Genomic DNA, 22,885 nt, shown 5'->3' with positions numbered 1-22,885 from the left:
AAATTCATACTCTAACCAGGATTTATCCTAAGTCCAGACTTACTTACCCAACATCTGTGGGCATCTCCATTGTGATGTTAATAGATATCCTGGATTTAACATATCTGAAACTTAACTGATTCTCACCCCGCAAATCTGCTCCTCCTGCAGTATTCCTTTCCTTAGTAAATAGCTAATCGCTCAAGTGAAAAACCTTGGAATTAATCTTTACCTTTACTTCCCACCGATATCCATTTTGTTACCACATTGGCTTTACCTTCAGAATATATCCAGAATTTGATGCTTTGTATCCCCACCTTCACCATGCTCCTTAAGCTGCATCGTCTCTCTCCTGTGTTATTACAACAGCTTCCTACTTCTGTCTGCTTCCACCTTCTCAATAAGGGAACTGAGGTGTTTTAAAAAAGAAATCACAGGTCAGACAATATCACTCCTTTCTGTCCCCATGACTTTGATCTTACTTAGAGTAAAAGTCAGCAGTTGCCTCTATGACCCTACAAGGTCTGGCCCTGCTGCTGGGACCTTCATTTTTTATCACTCCCCTCTCTCTCACTCACTTTTCTCTAGTCAGTCCGCTCTGCCAGATGTGCCGTCATCTCACAGCCTATGCTCTTCTCTCCTCTGCCTGGAATACTTTGCCTTTTGTGTGGGGGGGGGGGAGGGGGGGGTAACAATATACTGTTTTTTTTAAACCAGCTTTAATGATATATAATTGGCATACCATACAGTCCATCCATTTAAAGTGTACAATTCAATGCTTTTTAGTTTTATTTGTAGAGTTATGCACCCACCACCAAGATCAGTTTTAGGATATTTTCATCACTTCAAAAGGAAACAATAGCCTTGGCTGGTATGGCTCAGTTGGTTGGGCTTCGTCCTGCAGACTGAAGGGTCACAGGTTCGATTCCCGGTCAGGACACGTGTCTGGGTTGTAGGTGGGTTCCCCAGTTGGGATGTATGCAGGAGGCAATCGATGTATCTCTCTCACAGATGTTTCTCTCCCTCTCCTCCCTCCCTTCCCCTCTCTCTGGAATCAATAAAAGAAACTATTTTTTTTTTTAAAGGAAACTGCCATTGGTAGTCACTCCCTATTATCCCCTACCCCTTCCCTGCCCTTCAGACCTGGGCAACCACTAATTTACTTTTTGTCTCTATAGCTTTGCCTATTTTTACCATTTCATATAAATGTATCACACGGTATATGTGGCCTTTTGGGTCTGGCTTTCTTCACTTAGTGTAATGTTTTAAGGCTCATCAGTGTCTCAGAACATTATTCCTTTTTATGTCTGAGCATAGTCCATTGTATGGATGTACTACATTTTGTTCATATATTCATCAATTGACATGTCCATTTGGGTGGTTTCCATGTTTTGACTATTGTGAGTGATGCCGCTGTCAGTGTTCATGTACAGGTTCTTGTGAGAACACGTTCTCATTTATATCTCTTGCATGTACCTAGGGTGGAATTGCTGGGTCATGTGGGTGACTCTATGTATAACCCTGTTTAAAAAGTTGTCTTTTTCTTATGATTTTGGAGAGAGAAAGGAAGATTGGGGGAGAGAGAGAGGAAAGGTGGGGGAGAGAGAGGATCATCAATTTGTTGTTTCCCTTATTTATGCATTTGTTGTTTGATTCTTGTATGCGTTCTGACCGTGGATCGAACCACAACCTTGGAGGATTGGGATGATGCTCTGACCAACTAAAATACCTGGCCAAGGCTCTGTAAAACTTTCTGAGGACTGCTAGACTGTTTTCCAAAGTGACTGCATCTTTTTACCTCCTTATCAGCAGTGTATGAGGGTATCAGTGTTTCTTGCCCTCATTCTCCTTTAGGTCTCTGCTCAAATGGCCTTTTTAGAGAGAGCTCTTGTGCCCACTCTGCGTCAAATGTTCTCTCTCCTAGTCCAGCCTTTCCCTCCCTTCCTTAGTCTACTTTATTCTTCCTTATGGCACTTAGCACCATCCAACTTACTATTTATTATTTGGTCATTTGTTTATTTTCTGTCTTTTCTAATTAGAAAATAAGCTCCCCCCCCCCCCGCATCTAAAACAATGTCTCACATGAAGTAGATGTTAAATAAATATATATTGAATCCATGAGTATTTCCTTTTAATTCCTTGCTCTCGCTCTTCTCCTGGTAACCCCATGATGCAATTGTTGGTGTCCTTGAAGTTGTCCCAGAGGTCCCTTAAATTATCCTCATTTTTTTTGTATTCTTTTTTCTTTTTGCTGTTCTGATAGGGTGTTTTCTGCTATCTTCCAAATTGCTGATTTGATCCTCTGCATCATCTAATCTACTGTTGATTCCCTCTAATATATTATTTTTCATTTCAGTTTCTGTATTCTTAATTTCTGACTGGTTCATTTTTATGTTTTCTATCTCTTTGTTAACGTTCTCACTGAGTTCATCAAACATCCTTAGAACCAGTGTTTTGTTTTGTTTTTCAGCAAAAAACAACTGAGTTTTTATCATTTCCACACTGCAAGGGTGAACTGGGAATATTTTAGGTAAAGATAGATTGGTAAAGTCCTTATTCAAAAAGTTAAACCCAGGTCCAGATGAGTCAAGGTAATACCATGTAGAACAAAGCTAAGTCACTTTTTTTTATTGGTGTTCAAGTACAGTTGTCTCCATTTCCCTCCCCTGCCCCCCCACAAGCCATCCCCACTTCCCATCCTTGATCCTACCCCCCTTTGGTTTTGTCCATATAGCCAGTGTTTTGAACTCTGCATCTGGTAGATTGCTTGTCTCCAGTTTGTTTAGCTCTGTTCCTGGAGTTTTGATCTGTTCTTTCATTTGGGCCATGTTTCGTTGTCTCCTCATTTCGGCAGCCTCCCTGTTGTTTCTGTGTATTAGGTAGAGCTGCCATGTCTCCCCATTTTGGTAAAGTGGCTTTATGTGATACATGTCTTGTGGGACCCAGCCCTGGTCACCTGAGTTGGGTGCTCCAGATGTGTCCCCTGTGTGGGTCGTGTGTGCCCTCCTGTTGTAGTTCAGCCTTGATTGCTGTGGGCGTGTCAGTGGGATGGATTGATCCACAGGCTGACTGGTTGTGAGGACAGGCTGTGACTATAGTGGAGGAACTGTTTGGCATAGGTTGACCCTGTGGGAGCAGGATTTGCTTTATTGGGGCTCTGGTGCCAGTCGAGTCTGCCCTTTGAGAGTGTAACTTCTGGAGGTGGTTGGGTGGTGCTCTGGTGTGGTCTGAAGCTGGCCACTGGGTGTGTTGGTTTTGGGGCCTCTTGGGAGGTGCAGGCCAAGGTCAGCTGCTGCATGTGCTCTGCTGGGACCACCTGGTGTGAGCTACGAAGTGATGTGCAGATTGCCGTTTGTGATGGGCTTGGAGGTGGCTGGGAGAGGCTAAGTTGTGAACTGAGGCTGGCTGCTGCTAGTGCTGTTCTTGGAGATGCTTAGCCAGATGGGGCATGCTGAGCCCAGATGCTGCCTTTTGGGGGTTTGTGGATCTTCGCAGGATTTTAGGAGAGTCTGACATGAGCCTAGACAGGCTGTTTATATGGGAAAGCCACTGGAAGCCACTTGGGTGGGTTGGCAAGTTAGGTGGGGCAAGATCAGGGAATTACCAGGGTGGGGTTAACTAGTGTTAACAGTGTTAGCTAGGTTGGTGGAGATTCAGATGTGGTACCACCTGCACCTGCAGGGAGAGGGCTCAGCAAAGGAACAATGGCTTCTGCCAACACTTCTGTTTGGGAGAAGGCTGCCTGTTAATCCCTTATTCCCAGCCAGACAATTCAATTTTTCCCTGTACATCCCTGGCACCTTTGCAGCTGCTGCTCCAGTGCTGGAGCTCAGAGTGAGTGAGTTTGAGTAATAAGTCTGTGCACGGGCCCTTTAAGAGGAATGGCTGGAACTGCAGAAGCCCTCCATCTCACCAAACTGCAATCTCTGCTGGTTTTTGCAGCCAGAAGTTATGGGGACTTCTCTCCCTGACATTGGGCTGGGGAGCCTGGTGTGGGGCTGGGACCCCTTGCTCCTGAGGGGTGACCTCTCCAGCTGAGATATCCCTCCTGATTTTTAACCACCACAGGTGGGTGCGGGACCAGCCTGTTCCACACCTTTGCCCTCCTGCCAGTCTCGATCTGGCTTCTTCTATATGTCCTTAGTTGTAGGACTTCTGTTCTGCTAGATTTCAGGCCGTTCTCAATGGTGGTTGTTCTGTAGTTTGGTTGTACTTTTGATGTGGTTATGGGAGGATGTGAGCACAGCATTTACCTACTTTCCTATCTTGACCAGAAGCCTACCTTGGCATTCTTAACAGCTCTAAGGAATCCAGGGACTGGAGGCGGGGATTTGTGTGGGAGCGAAGGAGGAAGAGTAAGAGATGAGTTCACTGTCCATTGGGCAAACGTTATGAATGTCTCCTCTGTGCTAGGGGCTGAGGTCTGCCAGCTGGGATGAGTTTGGCTCTCCTCTTTATAGCACTAATTTGTTGGGTGGAAGGTGGGAGAAGGGGTCAAGCAAGAAGTGAGTTGAGGAAAGTCTCTGGGACAGGCTGCTGTGTGTGTTACCTACTGAAAATAGGACAAAGGCTGAAGGCCTCTAAGGAATGGTCTTTTATCCTCAAAAGGAGGAATGACTTCAGAAAAGGCTTCATAGATACTGGGACAGGGGAGGGCTTGAAGAAATTCTGCATCTCTAGCATCCTGATCCTTACTCACTTCTCTGTTTTCTTTCTTCTAGAACCTTTCAGCTGTTGCGGCGTTGGTGGGTCTCAGTAATGCACGTCTCGGTTCTATCAAAACTCGGTAAGTCTTTAACCTTGTTTATTTTCCCAGGGGAATGTTTCCTTAGGAAGTGAGCTATACATCTGTCCATCCATTGTCACCACCCCATGGATTCAGGAGATTTCTCCATTCCCAAGAGGCTGGGGCATGTCGTTCTCTCCGTGAGCTCACTTGAGCTGAATATCAACTATTCCAGCTTCCAAGTTTCTTGTGCCCATCTGGGATGATCTCTCTTCCCTTCTTTTCTTGCTGCCTGCACCTCACTCCAGGTCTTCTAAGTATTTCAGGAGTTAGAAACCACAGTGACCTGGAGGGGAAGTCTTGCCCTAGTCCAGTGAGAGTGAAAGAGCAGTAAATAGCTTTCCCTGAAGTGTAGCTTCCACCTACTTGTTACCACTCACGTCTCTCCCGTAAGGTTTGAGGGCCTCTGTCTGCTGTCTCTGCTGGTGGGGGAGAGCTCTACAGAGATGTTCCAGCAGCACTGTGTCTCCTGGCTTCGGAGCATTCAGCAGGTCTTGCAGGTGAGGATACAGCTGTTGCCCTGACCCCATCCCCTCCTCCAACCATTCCTTGTTCTCCATTCTGGACATGGTATGTTCTCTGTGGCTGGACATTCAGTTCTGAGGACAGAATAATTGAAGCAGTTTTCTGATAGCAGGGACAATAAGCTTCAGATGGAAATCCTTTGAAACTTTTAGACATTTTATCTACTGGGTTAATTTTAATTCATCCAACCTTTCACATACCAGAACCTCTGACTGTTTCATTTCCTCATTAGCTTTCATTTCTTTTTTAAAAAAATATTTATTTATTTATTTTTAGAGAGAGTGAAGGGTGGAAGAGGGAAAGAAACATTGATCTCTCACATGCCCCCGACTGGGGACCTGGTCTGCAACCCAGGCATGTGCCCTGACTGGGAAATGAACTGGCAACCCTTCAGTTTGCGGGATGATGCCCAACCCACTGAGCCACACCAGTCAGGGACCTTATTAGCTTTTCTAATGAGTGACATCTCTAAAGTGCCTTTTTCTAGGTGTTTGATTTTTTTTCTTGCCTAGTCCTTCCTTTTTTTTCTTTTTATTTTTTTCTCATTTCTCTTTTAACATTTTCATTTTTTTCCTGCTTTTACATTCTTTGATGACATCTCCATTTAGTTCTTCTGCATCATCTTCTGAGCACAGGGGGCAGGGTGTGTGCTCAGCTCTGGGGAAACAGTGGTAAGATGGACTTGGACCCTGTTTTCCTGATGCTTGAAGTCTAGCTCAGGGGGTGGGAAACTTTCTATGAAGTACATGCTTATAGGTAGTAAATCCTTTAGGTTTCTGTGAACCATGTATGGTTTCTGTTGTGTGTAGGTTTTTTTGTTAGTTTCTCAACCCTTTAAAAATGTAAAAATCATTCTTAGCTTGTGGGCCATGTAAAAACAGGCACCCACAGACCATACTTTGCTGATTCCTGTTATAGTGCAAGAGACTTTAATTGACTAATTATACAGAGGAGTGTGAAGTGATAAACTGAGGGAGGCGCTATGGAGGTAAAGGAGGTGGTCCCCTGAGAACATGTAGCAAGAGAGACTGGCCCAGACTGAGGTGATGTGGGTCATCGGGGGCAATGATTCAGAGAGCGCTTTTCTGAGCTGGTGACTAGGAGTAAATTGGGCTAAGAAAGTGTTGTAAGTGTGCAAAAGGCCTGAGAGAAGAGGAATTTGGCCCATGTGAAGACTTGCAAGCAAGCTGGTATGTCTGGGGCTGATGACATGTGACTGGGGAGGTTAAGTAGATGGGGATCAGGTATGGTGTGGAAGGCATGTTAGGAGTTTGGCTTTTAGTTTTGGAACAGTTGCAGTTCAAGAAGGTTTTCAGTAGGGGTGAGGAAGAGGTGGTGGTAGCCTACATGATCCAGTTTTCATTTTAAAATGTCACTCTAGCTTCTCTGTGGAGAAAGGATTAGAAAGGAGCCAGAACAGGAAGAGAAAGACCTTGTAGAAGGCTATTAAAATAACCCAGGAGAACATTCACAGTAGCTTAGAGTAGGTTAGAGTTGGTAGAAGTAATAAGTAGACGAGTTCAAGGGAGATTTAGAGGCACAGTGGACAGGTCCTGATGATGGAGTAGGGTCAGGGAGAGGATGTGTCCAGGAGGACTTCTAGATTTCAGAACATTGGAAGACAGCCAGGTTCAGAGGTGAGAGGTTAAAATGCCATGAATATGGCCTTGAGAATTCAGTAGAAGGCTCCTTAATGAGCATCTAACCAGATCTGATGTGAGTGGAAGTGGCCGGGTGTCTCAGAGTGTAACCTTGAGTGTTTGGTGGGTGGGTGGGGGGCTTCATTCCGTAGGTTTTACGAAGGGAAGGGTGTTCAGCATTTATATGGCGGCTGGAGGTGAGGAAGAAAACGAGATGATCAAGATGTGGCCCTTATGCGGATTGGACTTTAAAGCACTCCACATTTAATGGTCATGTGGAGGGTGATGCGCTTACAAAGGAAAACGAGGCAGCAGCAGAAAGGATACAAACTTTCATATAGCAGGAGAGAATCAGGATGGTGGGTTGGGTGGAATATAGGGGAAGATCTTTCTGCTTATGCCCCTCTGAGGTGGAATAAAACAAGGACTGAAAATTATTTATCAGATTTAGCAGCTCATGGGTTAGTCGAAGTATTTTTCTTGGAGCAGTCTGTACCAAAGCCAGAGTGCCTGGAATGAGGAGTGGGAAAAGGAATGGAAATCGGGGAGATAGGCAGTCCTTCCAAAATAGTCAATATTTGGCTCAAAGGGAGAGAAATACCTGAGACTGGGGTAAGGGAGAGAATAACAAAGGGAGAGAAATAGCTGAGGTTGGGTGGGTGAAGTATGGACTAAGGAAGGATTTTAAGATAGGAAAGACAGCATGTGTGAATGTCAGTGGGGAGAGTCCTCTTAGGAGGGACTGGTTAGAAATATAGGAGAGAGGGGTCCAGTTAAGAGTGTCGGGTTCTTAGAAGAAGGGAGGGGATAGTCTCTGAAGTGCAGTGGGGGTGGTTATCTCGAATACAAGGCGACCTACTTCTTCTAGAGTGACAAGAGGAGGGAAGGAGAAGGTGGGTGAGGATGAAGATGGACTTTCAGGTTTGATAGTGGGAAGCTGAGGGAGTGCCCCTCTGCACTTCAGTTTCCTCTGTGAAGTTGAAGGTTAGGTTTCCAGAGGCGACGGTGGTGGGAGAAGGTTTGAGTGGCAGGGGAGCTAACCAGAGAGAAGTGCAGTAGGATGACTGGCCAGTGTTAGGGGCCCATTTGTAGTTGGTAGGTCCACTATTCTTACTTTATTAATAAACATTTTTATTTGCCTCTTTGACACATGACCTCTCTGGTCTAGTAGGAAATACGTGCTGAATGCTTTTCCTTAGATACATGTTAACATTTTAGGGAAGTCCTTCTAAATCCAAACCACTTTTCCTCCATGAGTTCCAGGGTAGGTTTGAGCCAGCTTGGAGAGGTGGGGTGGTTTTGTTGTGGCCAAGACTTTTTTTCAGTCTGAGAGTGCTGTTCTCCATTCCATTCTAGGGAAGTGTATAGTACGAGAGAATCAAGCTCTTGAGATCTTCCAGTTAGATCTTTAAGGTGTGGCTTTGTTACTTTTTTTCTCCCTCAAATTCCTAGGACCCCAGATACCCCTAATACAAAAATGTAAACACATGTCCTTTCTATAGACAAATATGTTACTTTTGGATACTCCATATTTCTAATGCACTCTATTCCTAGTGGATCTGATGGTAATATTGACATTAACTGTCGTGTTTCTCAAAAGCCCTATGTTGTTCTATCTGTTGTTCCTCCTCTTCTTGGTTACCACGAAGGTGAGGTTGGAAGCATGGAGTGTTATTACTCTTTAGTCGCAGGACCCGCCCCCCACGATGGAGTTGGCCGTGGCTGTTCTGAGGGACCTGCTCCGGTACGCAGCCCAACTTCCTACACTCTTCCGGGACATCTCCATGAACCACCTCCCGGGCCTTCTCACCTCCCTGCTGGGCCTTAGACCAGAGGTGAGACACCTCCCAGACCCTCCGCCCCTTGGCCCCTTGAAGTACCTCCCTAACTCTGACCACTTGGATTAAGGAATGTGATGGGAAGTGAGTGGAGAATTGGATCAAAGAAGTGAGAAGGAAGGGCCAAGAAAAAGTGTGTGGAGGAGGGACCTTGGGGGTTGTGGGGTGGAGATGGCCTCTGTGGGGCATTGGGCTCTCACCTCCTCCTCCTTTTGATTTTCCCACAGTGTGAGCTCTCAGCACTGGAGGGAATGAAGGCGTGTATGACGTATTTTCCTCGGGCTTGTGGGTCTCTCAAAGTAAGTATTCACGGACATTCCTCTTCGCACCAACATAAGCCTTGTTAGCTCTCTTACCTCAGATTCCATTGCTGAGACTTCTAAGCACCTCTCTCTCTCTCTCTTTTTTATTTTATTTTATTTTATTTATTTTTAGAGAGAAGGGAAAGAAGGGAGAGAGAAAGGGAGAGAAACATTGATGTGAGGGAGGTCAGTTGCCTCCCATACATGCCCCAACTGGGGACTGAACCCACAACCTAGGCATGTGCCCTGACCAGGAATTGAACCAGCAGGAATTGAACCAGCAGCTTTTTTAAAGATTTTATTTATTTATTTTATAGAGACATGAAAGGAGGGAGAAAGAGGGAGAGAAACATCAATGTGTGATTGCCTCTTGAACACCCCCTACTGGGGACCTTGGCCTGCAACCCAGACGTTCCCTGACTGGGAATCGAACCAGTGACTCTTGGGTTCGCAGGCCAGTGCTCAATCCACTGAGCCACGCTAGTCAAGGCTGAACTGGCAGCCTTTTACTTTGCAGGATGATGCTCCAACCCACTGAGCCAGACTGGTCAGGACTAAGCACCTGTCTTTTGATTGTTCTATCATTGATCTCCACAGCTATAATTATATCACCTTGTAGCACTCTATGTGTATAGATGAAGAGATTGAAATTAAATAACTTGCCTAAAGTCAATAGAGGTGGGAAACTATATCTGATGCCAAAGCCCAGGCTCTTAACAATGGGCTCTTCCTCTTTCTCCCCTCTTCTGTACCTCTAGAGTGCCTCACCTCTTTTTCTGCCATTCAGTCTTTGTCCATGAAGCTCTTGTAATTTCCTCCAGGAAGCCTTCATATTACTTCCCTTAACAGTTTTCCAACACGCCTCCTTATATTCTTGACTAAACTCCCCTTGTCACTTCCCCACCCTTTGCTCCAAGCTGCTCTGACCTTACAGCACAGCCTCATTCGGTTAAACAGGTAAGGTGTATGTGGGTCAGGTGAGAGAGGCCGGTGAAAGAGTTGGCTTTGTTTTCCAGGACATACATAAACGGCATCTGTTGTTTGCAGTATAATTGGATGCTAGCTCATACCTAAGAATAAATTGTTGTTCTCCTGTAGAATAAATATTCTGTTGTTTTCTTATCTCATCGTTGTTTGACAAATGACTGAGCATCCCCTTACTCAGATGGAAGCACAAATCTGTATAGAGAACTGGAATTAGTGCCAACTTAATAATTTGTTTTTGTATGACCGTTGTGGTTGACTGTATCAGTATTATCAGTTTAAGGGGGAGTTCGCCATTCAAATTATCTTGAAAGTAAGATCACAGGGGTCTGTGACCAAATCTAGGAAGTAAAAGAAAGGGTAAAGGGACTGGTATAGGCACCACAATATGCCAGGCATCCTGCTGCATGTCCAAGATGCATCATCTGATTTTATTACTAGAGCAGGTGTGCGGAGTTGGTGTCACCCAGCTAACCAGGGAACAGGCCCACAGGTGTTTGACTGACTTAACCCGAGGTTGTGTATGCGGTAGTTGTAAAACCAGTGTGAGCCAGATCTGTTTTCCCCTAAAGCCTGTGTTTTTTTCCACTTAATCAAACTCCCTAGAAGCTTTCAAGAACGTAGACAGGATTGGTAGGCAGGCTTCAACATGAACGCCAGCTCTTACCATTTGTTAGTAGCTCACGGAGGGTCGTGAGCCCTATGCGGAGCCCTGCGGGCACGCGCTGTGACAGGCTGGTATCTGCTGTGGCTCCAGGAACTGGTTACTTGCAGTGTCTGAAAGGTCCCCGAGCAGTTGATACTCCTCAGAGAACATGGGGTCATGCTTCTGACTGTTTTCATGTGAATGCCACTAGTGCCAGGTGACAGAATCTTGGCAAGACTTTGGTCAAGAAGGCATTTGGAGTAACTCATGATTTTACTGAGTTTAAGTAAAAACTGCCTTTATTGTAAAACATTCTGTAAATTAACTTAATCAAATTGGCTACATAGAGGCCAGTTTGCCTATACAGGCTAGAAAGATCTTTGTCCCTGACCCCTCACTGGTCAAAGTTTGTGAGGTGCTATGTTGACTTACCTCGGTTTGGGGTAACCTGTATCTACCTGCATCCCCCCATGAAAGTGGAGGGAGGATTGAGTGTTATCTGCAGGGTCAGCATTTGAAGAGTCAGGGAGACGAGAATGTGAAGCGCGTCCTCTGCTGGTGCCACCTACTTTTCCTGGTGGGTGGTCAGGAGAATTCATCTATAACTCACCTTTCGTCGGAGGTGTAGTTTTGAAGTTATGGCCTGCATTTTGAGTATTCTTTCCAAACTGACAAAACTTTCACATGTTAACAGTGTGTGTATGCCTTTATTTCTTTAAGAATGAAGTGTCACCCGAAGAACTTGTGTTGAAGATTTTGTCTTTGTTGCCAACATGTCAGATAAGAGTCTGTTTCGTGCAAAGGCCCCAGGGGCAGTTTGTACTTGAAAAATCTTGCAGACCAGTGCTTAGGCAATCGGTAATTGCCATTTTGCAATGTTTGTCTGTTCTTTGTCCTATGCTCAGAAGCTCCCAGGGCAGGTGCAGTCTTCAAGGTCAGGATGACTCCTCCCAAGTGGTGAAACTCAAGCATTCTGAGTCCGTGGAGCCACTCCTGTAAAGGCTTTACCTCTCTGCCAAATCGATTAGTAATTCCTGGGAATGAGTGCGAAGGCTAACCCCACTCTTGAGAGAGACCCTGCACGTGCATATGCGCTTGCATCTCAAGTGAACCGCTCCAGGCGAGCCACTGCTTTAGTTTGCTTGGCCCTGGGGCAGACCTGTGGTCCGAGCCATGTCCCTGTACTCTGCTTTATTGCAGTTGCATAAGCAGACTACTTTTGGCCCCAGCCCAGCTTTTGGAGTCCCAGGAGAAGTGTGAGCTGTAAATTGTCCAAAAGGACTAAGTGCCATTACAGGTGGGGCTTTAGCAGCTCTCTGAGAAATCTTATCCTTGGAGAGCTGGTGAGTCAGGAGACCTGTGGATGGATACTGCATTTGGGTTGAAGTGTTGGGAGTCCTACCACATCAGACGTGAAAGTGCTGACGTCCAAGTCCCAAGGGAAAGTGGTTCCTGGTCGTCTTTTACCTTGGCGTTGGGTGTAACAGGGCATCGGCTGTAACGGTGCTTGTCTCATGGTCACCAGAATCCCGAAGTGTTATGTGGGTGACTAAATGGTTCTTGCCCCAGGGTCAGTGGGAAGCAGTCCTTGGAGGGGTGGTTCCTGAACTGCACACTGACAGGCTTCTGCTCCTGCTTTGCTCCCATAAGTCCCTTGCCGTATGTCTGGTGTCACTGCTGATTTCTCTGCAGATTTGTGTGTGTGGTGCCCCATTCTCCCTTCCCCCAGAAGGCCTCACATTTCATCCTTTCTGGGCTGGGATGTGAGGCCTCAACCTGCTTCTCTGTGGCATCTTCTGGGTCTGTAGCTTTCCTCAGTGTTTCCCCTTGCTGGCCTCATGGGGATTCTCCCCTTTCTTTTAAGCCCGGCTCAGTCCTGCCCTCCCTAGCCCTGCCACCCACCATCAGTCCCTCTGGACCCTCCCTCTGCCCTCATCTCGGTACAGGGCCACTTCTGGTCCCCCAGTGTTGTTTTCCATAGACTTGTCTGCCGGACTAACCCACATCCCACCAAAGGTGAAAGTCCCATCATTCCTTTCCATAGGTCTTCTTCAGTGTTCTTACCCCTTTTATGCCATGGACTGCGTCTCAGAATGTTTTTTAAAGATTTTTATTTATTTATTTTTTAGAGAGAGGGGGAATGGAGGGAGAGAGGGAGAGAAACATTGATTGGTTACCTCTTATGTGCCCCTAGCTGGGGACCTGGCCTGGTCCACAACCCAGACATGTGCCCTGACTGGGAATCAAACCAGTGACCTTTGGTTTTCAGGGTGATGCTCAACCCACTGAGCTATACCAGCCAGGGCTCAGAGTGTTTTTTTTTTTTTTTTTTTAAATATATTTATTGATTATGCTATTACAGTTGTCCCATTTCCCCCCCCACTCCACTCCATCCTGCCCACCCCCCTCCCTCCCACATTCCCCCCCCATAGTTCATGTCCATGGGTCATACTTATAAGTTCTTTGGCTTCTACATTTCCTACACTATTTTTACCCTCCCCCTGTCTATTTTCCACCTATCATCTATGCTACTTATTCTCTGTACCTTTACCCCCCTCTCCCCCTCCCACTCCCTTATTGACACCCCTCATGTTCTAGTTGTTTGCCTAGTTTGCTCTCGTTTTTGTTTTATGTGTGGTCGTTAATAACTGTGAGTTTGGTGTCATTTTTACTGTCCCTATTTTTGATCTTTTTCTTAGGTAACTCCCTTTAACATTTCATATAATAAGAGCTTGGTGATGATGAGCCTCTTCAACTTGACCTTATCTGAGAAGCACTTTATCCTCCCTTCCATTCTAAATGATAGCTTTGCTGGATATAGTAATCTTGGACGTAGGTCCTTGCGTTTAATCTTGGGTAATGTAATTATGATGTGTCTTGTTGTGTTCCTCCTTGGGTCCAGCTTCTTTGGGACTCTCTGAGCTTCCTGGACTTCCCGGAAGTCTATTTCCTTTGCCAGATCGGGGAAGTTCTCCATTATTTGTTCAAATAAGTTTTCAATTTTTTGTTCTTCCTCTTCTCCTTCTGGCACCCCTATAATTCGGATGTTGGAACGTTTCAAGGTGTCCTGGAGGTTCCTAAGCCTCTCCTCATTTTTCCAAGTTCTTGTTTCTTCATTCTTTTCTGGTTGAATGTTTGTTTCTTCCTTCTGGTCCATACCATTGATTTGAGTCCCAGTTTCCTTCTCATCACTATTGGTTCCCTGTACATTTTCCTTTGTTTCTGTTAGCATAGGCTTCATTTTTTCATCTGTTTTTCGAATAGATTCAACCAAGTCTGTGAGCATATTGATAACCAGTGCTTTGAACTGTGCATCCGATAGGTTGGCTATCTCTTCGTCGCTTAGTTGTATTTTTTCTGGAGCTTTGAAGTGTTCTGTCATTTGGGCCATTTTTTTTGTTTGTCTTGGCGCGTCTGTTACTTTAAGGGGCGGAGCCTTAGGTGTTCACCGGGGCGGGGTAATGCTGGTCGCTGCGCTGTGATGCTGTACGTGGGGGCGGGGCCGAGAGGGAGCAGTGGTGCCCGCTTCACTCTCCTCCGGATTTCAGTCTTTCACTCCGCTACCCACAATCAAACTGGGCCCCTCTGGTGCTGGTTCCCGAGTAAGTGGGCCTGTGCACACTCTAGGCCCCTGTGGGTCTCTCCAACAACCTCTCCTGTGAGGCTGGGAGTCTCTCCTGCCGCCCCAACCCCCAGGTGCGCTTTCAATCAGAGGTTTGAGGCTTTATTTCCCCGAGCTGGAGCCCTGGGTTGCGCAGCGGTCTGCTTCTCTGCCCGCCGTTCGTCCGGTTTATCTGTGGGCGAATGTGGTGCTGCAATGTGCTATCCGCCACTCTGCCTGCCCCACTCTCCGCCACTCTGAGTCCGGCCCTCTGGGTTTATCTGTGCAAATGTGGGACCGCAGGGTCTGCTAGTGCTCGGACTGCCTGCGCCATTTGTCCCACACTCCGCCAGTCTCAGTCCCGCCACAGCCACGCGAGTCCTCTCCACCCCAGTGCCGTCTCCGCCCCTCCTACCAGTCTGGATGAATGATTATTTTCTGTTTCCTTGGTGTTGGTCCCCCTTGCTGTTCGATTCTCTGTCAGTTCTGGTTGTGCGAGGAGGCGCAGTGTGTCTACCTACGCCGCCATCTTGGTTCTCCGGCTCAGAGTGTTTTTAAATTCATAAAATAAATACGTAGAATTTTAAGGGAAACAGATTCTGTTGAAGTATATATTTTAAAAAGTTGTGATAGAGTTGTATGTGCTTCTTCATTAATGTGTCAAACAGCAAGATCTAGCAGCAGGTCTCATAATTTGAAATTAGTGATACATGTGACCACTTCAGGGTACCTGTTACAATTATAATGTGAAATGAAAGCGAATGATTTCTATTGGTGACAACCAGAGGTACTGCTAATACTACTGTGGCTTTTTGTTTACACTTATAATTGAAGGAAACGCTATGTTTTACTTACAGGTTACTGAAAATGACATAACTTTCCCCCCATCCATTTCACAGGCCCCTTTCATTCAGCCCCCAAATAAGTTGTGGCCCAGGTCGAACACTCCCGTGCCAGCACCTTCACATAGCAGGCCGAGTAAATGTTTGCTGACTCACAGGTCACTGCTCTGAGATGTGCTGCTTCAGTTCTCCCGAGGCCCTTCCTTTTCGCTTGGCCTTGACCTACCCTCACAGTTCTGGTTGGAGCCTCAGCTCCCACCTTGGACCCTCACTTCTTGCTAGGGATTTGAGTGTGGGGGTTGCTGCTTTTCAGTACTCGGTGTCCTTTTGGCTTGAGGGAAATGCAGCAGCCGGAAGCCCAGAGTCTGTGGGGCACAGGCTGGACCCTTTCCCCACCAAGCAAGGAGGGTAAGGACGGGAGCTGACATTGAGGATGTCTTTCTACCATGAGAGCTTGTCAGCCACCAGGCGCAATCCCCTGTTGATTGCTTCGCTTCCTGTGTCTGCGGGAAAGAAGGCCGCGAGGGCTTAGATTCTGCTGCTGGGAATGGATAGGGTGAATGTCTCTGGCCCTTGGTGCACTCACCAGCTTTTTCCTCTCTTTTGCACAACCCAGGGCAAGCTGGCCTCATTTTTCTTGTCTCGGGTAGATGCCTTGAGCCCGCAGCTCCAGCAGGTAAACGAAAAGGAGGGAGATGAGAAGCCTAGGTGTAAGTTGGAGCTTCTCTTATCTCTCATTCTTTGCATTTCTCTCTTGTTACTGCTTGGGCTGTGTTCCCACTTCCCTCCCTGTTAACATAGAGGCACAGGCATGATTTCTGCCTCCATGTTTCCATCTGTGTCCTTCTGCTTCATTGTCCCTTTTCTATGTTCCCTAAGGCCTCTTTGTGACCTCCATTTTTCTTGGCATTGGTGGCTCTGGGGGATTCTGGCTGGCCTGGATTCCTGTCTGACCAAGTTTCTGACCTTCTGCAGTTGGCGTGTGAGTGTTATTCCCGGCTGCCCTCTCTAGGGGCTGGCTTTTCCCAGGGCTTGAAGCACACGGAAAGCTGGGAGCAGGAGCTGCACAGCCTGCTGGCCTCACTGCACAGTCTGCTAGGGGCTCTCTACGAGGGAGCAGAACCAGGTAGGGACCATGGCTGGTAGTCAGTTGCAGAGTGGTTGGGGAACGTGGCAGAAGGGAACCAGGAGGGTGGCCCAGAGAGGTGGGACAGTTGATTTCTAGGCAGAATGGCAGGTCATCCACTAGAAATGAAAAGGGAGGGGGTGGAAAAAAGCCCCGGAGTATGAAGGTGCTTATGCGTATGTCCAGCTCCTATGCAGTATGAAGGTCCTGGAGTGGAGATGCTGTTCTCCCCCTCAGAGGATGGTGATGCCCATAACCTCCTCCGGCTTCGGCAGAGGTTTTCTGGGGTGGCCTGCTGCCTGGGGCTCCTGCTCAGGTATGTGAGTGAGCGTTGGAAGGAGTGGGGGCCTGGAGGGGGAGGGGTCTATATGGGGGTGACTTCTGCATCATGAGGAAGGAGACTGAGGGTGTGGATGGAGTCGCGCTGGGGAACCTATGCTGAGGGTATCCCTGCTCTGATTCTCTTTAGGTCTGAGTTTGGGGCCCCCGTGTCCATCCCCGTGCAGGATATCCTGGATGTCATCTGCCGGACCCTCAGCATCAGCACCAAGAATATTGTAAGTGGTGTGTGTCCTCTGTTCACGGTCCTTCCTCGGGACCCCGGGCAACCAGGACAGTAGTGTGGGGTCTGAAGCTCCCCAAGCGGTTGGCAGGGACAGGGCCTTCCTTTTACCCCAATGCTCTCATTCCTTGTGTTTGTCCCAACACACCTAGTGTGGGGACACCAGTAGCATGTGCTTTTCTAGGGGAGGGAGGACTTGGGGGCCAGCTACGTCATTGCTGTGAGGGTCAGCCATTCCTCCCCTCATCCTCCTTCATGGTCTGTTTCATAGGCTGGGGGTTTGATCCCATTGGGAGAGCTGGGCTTGGGGGTGGGTTCCTTACATGTGTGTACACATGTGTTTAGTCACTCACCTGCCTTGTCTCCATTCCTTGTTCTATGTCTCCCTTTCTGCCCCACTCCTTTGCCAACTTTCTCCTGCAGAGCTTGCTTGGAGATGGTCCCCTGCGGTTGCTGCTGCTGCCCTCTATCCACCTTGAAGCCTTGGACCTGCTCTCTGCGCTCATCCTCGCGTAAGTGGGACTAGGCAGAGTGTGATGAAGGGACTGGGACATGCTGGGAATGGAGGTCACCGTTGCGTCTTCGTCCCCAGGTGTGGAGGTCGGCTCTTGCGCTTTGGGTCCCTGATCAGCCGCCTGCTTCCCCAGGTCCTCAATGCGTGGAGCATTGGTAGAGATACTCTTTCTCTGGGCCAGGAGAAGCCTTACAGGTGACCATTAAGGACGGGGATAAAGAGGAGGGGGCGGTGAGGGACGCGGGTGGACTGGGGGATCCAAGGGGCTGGGAATACTGAGGGAGGAGAGGCGGGATCTGGCACGTCAGCCCCCTTTGAAAAGCTGCCCTCTGCTCACTGCACAGTGCCATGCGGACCAAGGTGTACGCTGTGTTAGAGCTGTGGGTGCAGGTGTGTGGCGCCTCGGCAGGAGTGCTTCAGGGAGGAGCCTCGGGAGAGGCCCTGCTCACCCACCTGCTCAGTGATATCTCCCCGCCAGCCGATGCCCTGAAGGTGAGCGAGGCCTCTGCTCGCCTCCCTGTGCCAGGACTCTCATCCTGCGCCCCTCATCCAAGTGAGCCTGCGTGTCCAGCACTGTCTCCCGTGCCTCCCTGTTTGCCTGTGAACGTGACTTTTGTTTCCCTCCACCGCCAGCTGCGCAGTCCCCGTGGGAGCCCTGATGGGGGCTTGCAGACGGGGAAGCCCAGCGCCCCCAAGAAGCTAAAGCTGGACATGGGGGAGGCTGTGGCCCCTCCCAGCCACCGGAAGGGGGACAGCAACGCCAACAGTGATGTGTGTGCAGCTGCACTGAGAGGTGGGTGAGGCCTTTGCTCCGCACCTTCGGGGCGCTGGGGTGGCCTGGGGCTGCAGCCTGCACCTGGAGGGTGCAGATAAAATGCAGAACCAGCTGAAAACCTGCAGGGGGACCAAAGGGTCAGGAGCAGCCCAGCAACTCCCAGGGCTGCAGGTGGGATCTTGGACCTTGCTGTTGATGGGGTTCGGCCATTTACACTGCCCCAGAATCTCACTTATTTTGTCTGCACATTGTCGGCACATGCCAGGGACAGTTGTGGCAAGGCGGAAATCCCTGCCCAGTGTAGTTTACATTCTGTTCAGGCGGGCTGCTCAATGGGGTTCCCTGCTTCCAACACAGTCGCTAACCTGGAAGCAAAAGTACAGTCAGTTCATGCATATAGTTCATTTGGGTCCCCTGTGCATGTCATGTCCCTGCCTGCCACCCCACCCCTTGTAAAGAGGAGAGCCAGTGCTCCTCAGATCTACAAATGTACATTTATAATGGGCCTACAGCAGGGGTGTCAAACTCACTTTCACTGGGGGCCACATCAGCCTCGCGGTCGCCTTCAAAGGGCCGAATGTCATTTTAGGACTGTATAAATGTAACTACTCCTTAACTAGGGACAAGGAGCTCGGTGCTGCCGCCGGGTAGAAACAAGGTGCCGGGCCGGGTAAAACAAAGTAGAGGGCTGGATTCAGCCCATGGGCCTTGTGTTTGCCACCTGTGGCCTGCAGTATCAACAGTCCTACTTAGCATGATCCCCATTTCATAGTGGAGCAAACAAACTTAGAGCAATTAAGTGACTTGCCCGCTTTAGGGCAAGCTGGGCACTCCCCTTGAACTGTGTGCCGCAGAAGCCCTTGCTCTCAGTCCTAGTAGCCTCTTAGACACTATTCTTCTTCCCCAGGCCTCAGCCGGACCATCCTCATGTGCGGGCCTCTCATCAAGGAGGAGACTCACAGGGTTAGTGGAGCATGGTCCTCATGGAGATTGGGGTGGGGGCGGCTCTGCCCCCAGAGGGTGTCAATTCCAACTTGGGAGGAGGCCCTGGAGAAGGGTTAGGTAGTCTCAGTGGTGTCTCTAGTTGTGCCCTGTGTCCTTTTCAGAGACTGCATGATCTGGTCCTTCCCCTGGTTATGAGTGTCCAGCAGGGCGACGTCCTAGGCAGCTCCCCATATACCAGCTACCCCTGCCGCCGTGAACTTTATCGCCTGCTGCTGGCTCTGCTGCTGGCACCTTCTCCTCGTTGCCCACCTCCTCTTGCCTGTGCCCTGCAAGCCTTCTCCCTTGGCCAGAGAGAAGACAACCTGGAGGTAACTGCTGACTGGGGCAGAGCCTGCCTCTTTGGTTTCAGGATTCTTTTGTTTCTGGTGCTGGCAGGCTCTCTTGTGCCATGAAACCCTGTGTTCTAGAGGCTCACCTTGCTTTTTCATCCTTCCTCAGGTCTCTTCTTTCTGTTCGGAAGCACTGGTGACCTGTGCTGCTCTGACCCACCCCCGGGTTCCTCCTCTGCAGTCCATGGGCCCCTCCTGCCCCCCACCTGCTCCAGTTCCTCCTCCAGAGGCCCCATCTCCATTCAGGGCCCCACCCTTCCATCCCCCGGGCCCCATGCCCTCAGTGGGCACCATGCCCTCAGCTGGCCCTGTGCCCTCGGTGGGCCCCATGCCACCATCAGGCCCAATGCCCCCAGCACGCCCTGGACCTCCAGCCACAGCCAACCACTTAGGTCTCTCTGTCCCAGGCCTGACATCTGTACCCCCCCGGCTCCTTCCTGGCCCTGAGAACCACCGGGCAGGCTCAAATGAGGACCCCATCCTTGCCCCTAGTGGCACTCCTCCACCTACTATACCCCCAGATGAAACCTTTGGGGGGAGAGTGCCCAGGCCAGCCTTTGTCCACTATGACAAGGAAGAGGCATCTGATGTGGAGATCTCCTTGGAAAGCGACTCTGATGACAGTGTGGTAATCGTGCCTGAGGGGCTACCGCCCCTGCCACTTCCACCCCCTTCAGGCACCACCCCACCCCCTGTTGCCCCATCTGGGCCACCAACAGCCTCCCCTCCTCTACCTACCAAGGAGGAGCCAGAAGAACTTCCAGCAGCCCCAGGGCCTCTCCCTCCACCCCCACCCCCTCCTCTTCCGGGCCCTGTAACACTCCAGCCACCCCAATTGGTCCCTGAAGGAACTCCTGGTGGGGGAGCACCCCCAGCCCTGGAAGAAGATATGACAGTTATTAATATCAACAGCAGTGATGAGGAGGAAGAAGAGGAAGAGGAGGAGGAGGAAGAAGAGGAAGAGGAGGAAGAGGAAGAAGATTTTGAGGAAGAAGAGGAGGATGAAGAAGAGTATTTTGAAGAAGAAGAGGAAGAAGAGTTTGAGGAGGAATTTGAGGAAGAGGAAGGTGAGTTGGAGGAAGAAGAAGAGGAGGAGGAGGAGGAGGAGGAAGAAGAGTTGGAAGAGGTGGAAGAGTTGGAGTTTGGCCCCGCAGGAGGGGAGGTGGAAGAAGGAGGACCTCCGCCCACCAGCCTGCCTCCAGCTCTGCCCCCGGCCGAGTCCCCCAAGGTGCAGCCTGAGCCAGAGCCCGAGCCTGGGCTGCTGTTAGAAGTGGAGGAGCCACGGGCTGGTGGGGAGCCTGGTGCCGAGACTGCACCCACACTGGCCCCTGAGGTGCTGCCCTCCCAGGAGGAGCTAGAGAGAGAAGAGGGGAGCCCCCCAGCAGGGCCACTGCCTCAGGAGCTTGTTGAAGAGGAGCCCTGTGCTCCCCCGATGCTGCTGGAAGAAGGGACTGAGGGTGGGGGTAACGAGGTCCCGCCCCCACCAGAGACAGCTGCAGCAGAAGAAATGGAGCCCGAGCTGGAGCCGGAGACCCCTGCTCTCCAGGAAAAGGTGAGTGGGCAGGCTGGGGGGACGCAGCCCAGGGAAGGCTGGGCGGGGAGAAGAAGGTGTTGCAGCTGCTTGTGTTAGGGAAGAGGTTTCTCCCCAGCGTGTCCCCCTCTTCTGTGTATGTATGGGGGATGGTTTTGAACCTTCTGTCTTTGTCCCTAAAAGGAACAGGATGACACAGCTGCCATGCTGGCTGACTTCATTGATTGTCCTCCTGATGATGAGAAGCCATCACCGGTCACAGAGCCTGATTCTTAGTCCTCTCCTACGACCCCCCACCCCCATCGTTCCCAATAAAGTTATGTACTTGGATATCGACTGCTGCTTCTGCCTTTTGCCACAACTGTGCCACCAGCCAGAAGCCCCGCTGTCTGCGGGCTTTTCACGGTATCCGGAGTATTCCTCAAGTGTCTCCATAGCTGTTCTGTTGTCTCCACTGTCCAGAGGAGGAACCATCGACTTAAAGAGAGCTTAGTCATTGAATTCTTTGAGATTTGAACCTTGGGTGTACCAAATTGAGGGGCGTCCATAGTGAGTATGGGGAATGGGCTCTGTTCTGGGGCTGGTCCTTCTAGTGACAACGTCCCAGCCCCACACCTCTCCCCTGCCTCCCCCACCACCCTCCTGGGAAGAATTTGACAAGCTCACCCCAGGCCTTCCTACCCATTCTTGAGATTTGGACATTTCCTAGCCAGTGTCTGATCCCTTTAAACAGTTCTGTTAATTCTAGGCCTTGCTGGGACGCTTGTGTGAGCGTGAACCTAGAGGTGCGTAACTGAGAGGGTATCGAAATCTGTGGGCTTGAGGTGAATGCTCCTGGTTTTTTCAGTCTGCTGAAGGATGAACGTTAGTAAAGGACCTTGGAACTGCAGCAAAGGGAGTGACTTCCCAACTGTATGTATCCTGAAGGGCCTTTGAGGAGTGACATTTGAGCTAATTTTGGGAAACTTAGGGGTTTTTAAAAATTTCCCCCAACTTGTTTTCAAAAATTTCCAACATGCAGAAAAGTTGGAAGAATAGTACAGTATAATACCTTTGCCTAGATTCATCGGTTGTTAACATTTTTTCATGTTAGCTTTTATCTCTATAATGTCTGTATATCTACATATAGACATGTGTTTATATGTACATAAATCTGTCTGTAATCGATACATATTTATATGTGCATACATTTCCTTTTTTGTGGGACCATGTAAAAAGTGACTTGCACCTCTCCCTTCTTCAACATTATCTCCTACGGTAAAGACATTTTTCTACTTAATCACATACCACCATCGGCCCTAAGAAAAGTCATAGTAATAAAATAATATTGTATGTACTATATTGTGATATTCAAGTGTCCTGTTTATCTCTAAAATGTCTTCAGTAGCTGTTTTTGTTTTTCTCAGATTTAAGTTCCAGAGTGTTCTTCGGTGGAAAGGGCCACTGGTGGCCTCGGGCTCACTGCAGGGATGGGTGCAGAGGGGCGAAAACTCCTGCAGTAGCGATTTTTCAAAAATGTAAAGACCTTGAATTCTGGGAGCTGTAGCTAGGGAAAGGTGGCGATCCTGAGGAATAGGCTGCAACAGGAAGTTTTAAAATTTAAACTGTACCGTGAATAGATAACGTTCACATAGTTCAGAACCCAAAAGCTGCAAAATGTTGAAAAGTCTTCACCCTGTTCTCCAGTCACCGAGAGCAGCCAGTACTATCAGTTTTCACTTGTTCTTCCAGAGATAATATATGCAGATAGGAGCAGTTATGTATAAAAATCCTTCCCTTTATTTTTCTCACAATGATAGTATATTATTACTTAATATAAATCCCTCAATTTCACTAAGTCATGGTATTTATTCAACAAGTACTGAGTGTCAGGTACTTGGCACTGTTTTCTCATTTTTAT

The 22,885-nt window shown here is 48.8% G+C and overlaps 1 protein-coding gene across 1 annotated transcript in view; it reads left to right on the top strand.

Annotated features, from left to right (window-relative positions):
* Positions 1–21,321, top strand: part of PELP1 (proline, glutamate and leucine rich protein 1) — a 28,800-nt gene extending 7,479 nt beyond the window's left edge. Inside the window, exons 2-17 of the mRNA XM_024564825.2 lie at positions 4,701–4,765; positions 5,160–5,265; positions 8,616–8,765; positions 8,996–9,067; positions 15,760–15,819; positions 16,119–16,269; positions 16,456–16,585; positions 16,739–16,826; positions 17,255–17,343; positions 17,424–17,540; positions 17,690–17,837; positions 17,979–18,138; positions 19,028–19,083; positions 19,227–19,433; positions 19,564–21,006; positions 21,169–21,321. Of these exons, the coding sequence (XP_024420593.2) occupies positions 4,701–4,765; positions 5,160–5,265; positions 8,616–8,765; positions 8,996–9,067; positions 15,760–15,819; positions 16,119–16,269; positions 16,456–16,585; positions 16,739–16,826; positions 17,255–17,343; positions 17,424–17,540; positions 17,690–17,837; positions 17,979–18,138; positions 19,028–19,083; positions 19,227–19,433; positions 19,564–21,006; positions 21,169–21,261 (3,135 nt within the window). The 3' untranslated portion in view covers positions 21,262–21,321. The remainder of the gene's footprint in view (positions 1–4,700; positions 4,766–5,159; positions 5,266–8,615; positions 8,766–8,995; positions 9,068–15,759; positions 15,820–16,118; positions 16,270–16,455; positions 16,586–16,738; positions 16,827–17,254; positions 17,344–17,423; positions 17,541–17,689; positions 17,838–17,978; positions 18,139–19,027; positions 19,084–19,226; positions 19,434–19,563; positions 21,007–21,168) is intronic.
* Positions 21,322–22,885: the final 1,564 nt, after the last annotated feature.

This window comes from Desmodus rotundus, chromosome 9 (genome assembly GCF_022682495.2).
Source record: "Desmodus rotundus isolate HL8 chromosome 9, HLdesRot8A.1, whole genome shotgun sequence".
Classification (NCBI taxonomy): domain Eukaryota; kingdom Metazoa; phylum Chordata; class Mammalia; order Chiroptera; family Phyllostomidae; genus Desmodus; species Desmodus rotundus.
This window is presented reverse-complemented; position numbering and strand designations above follow the sequence as displayed.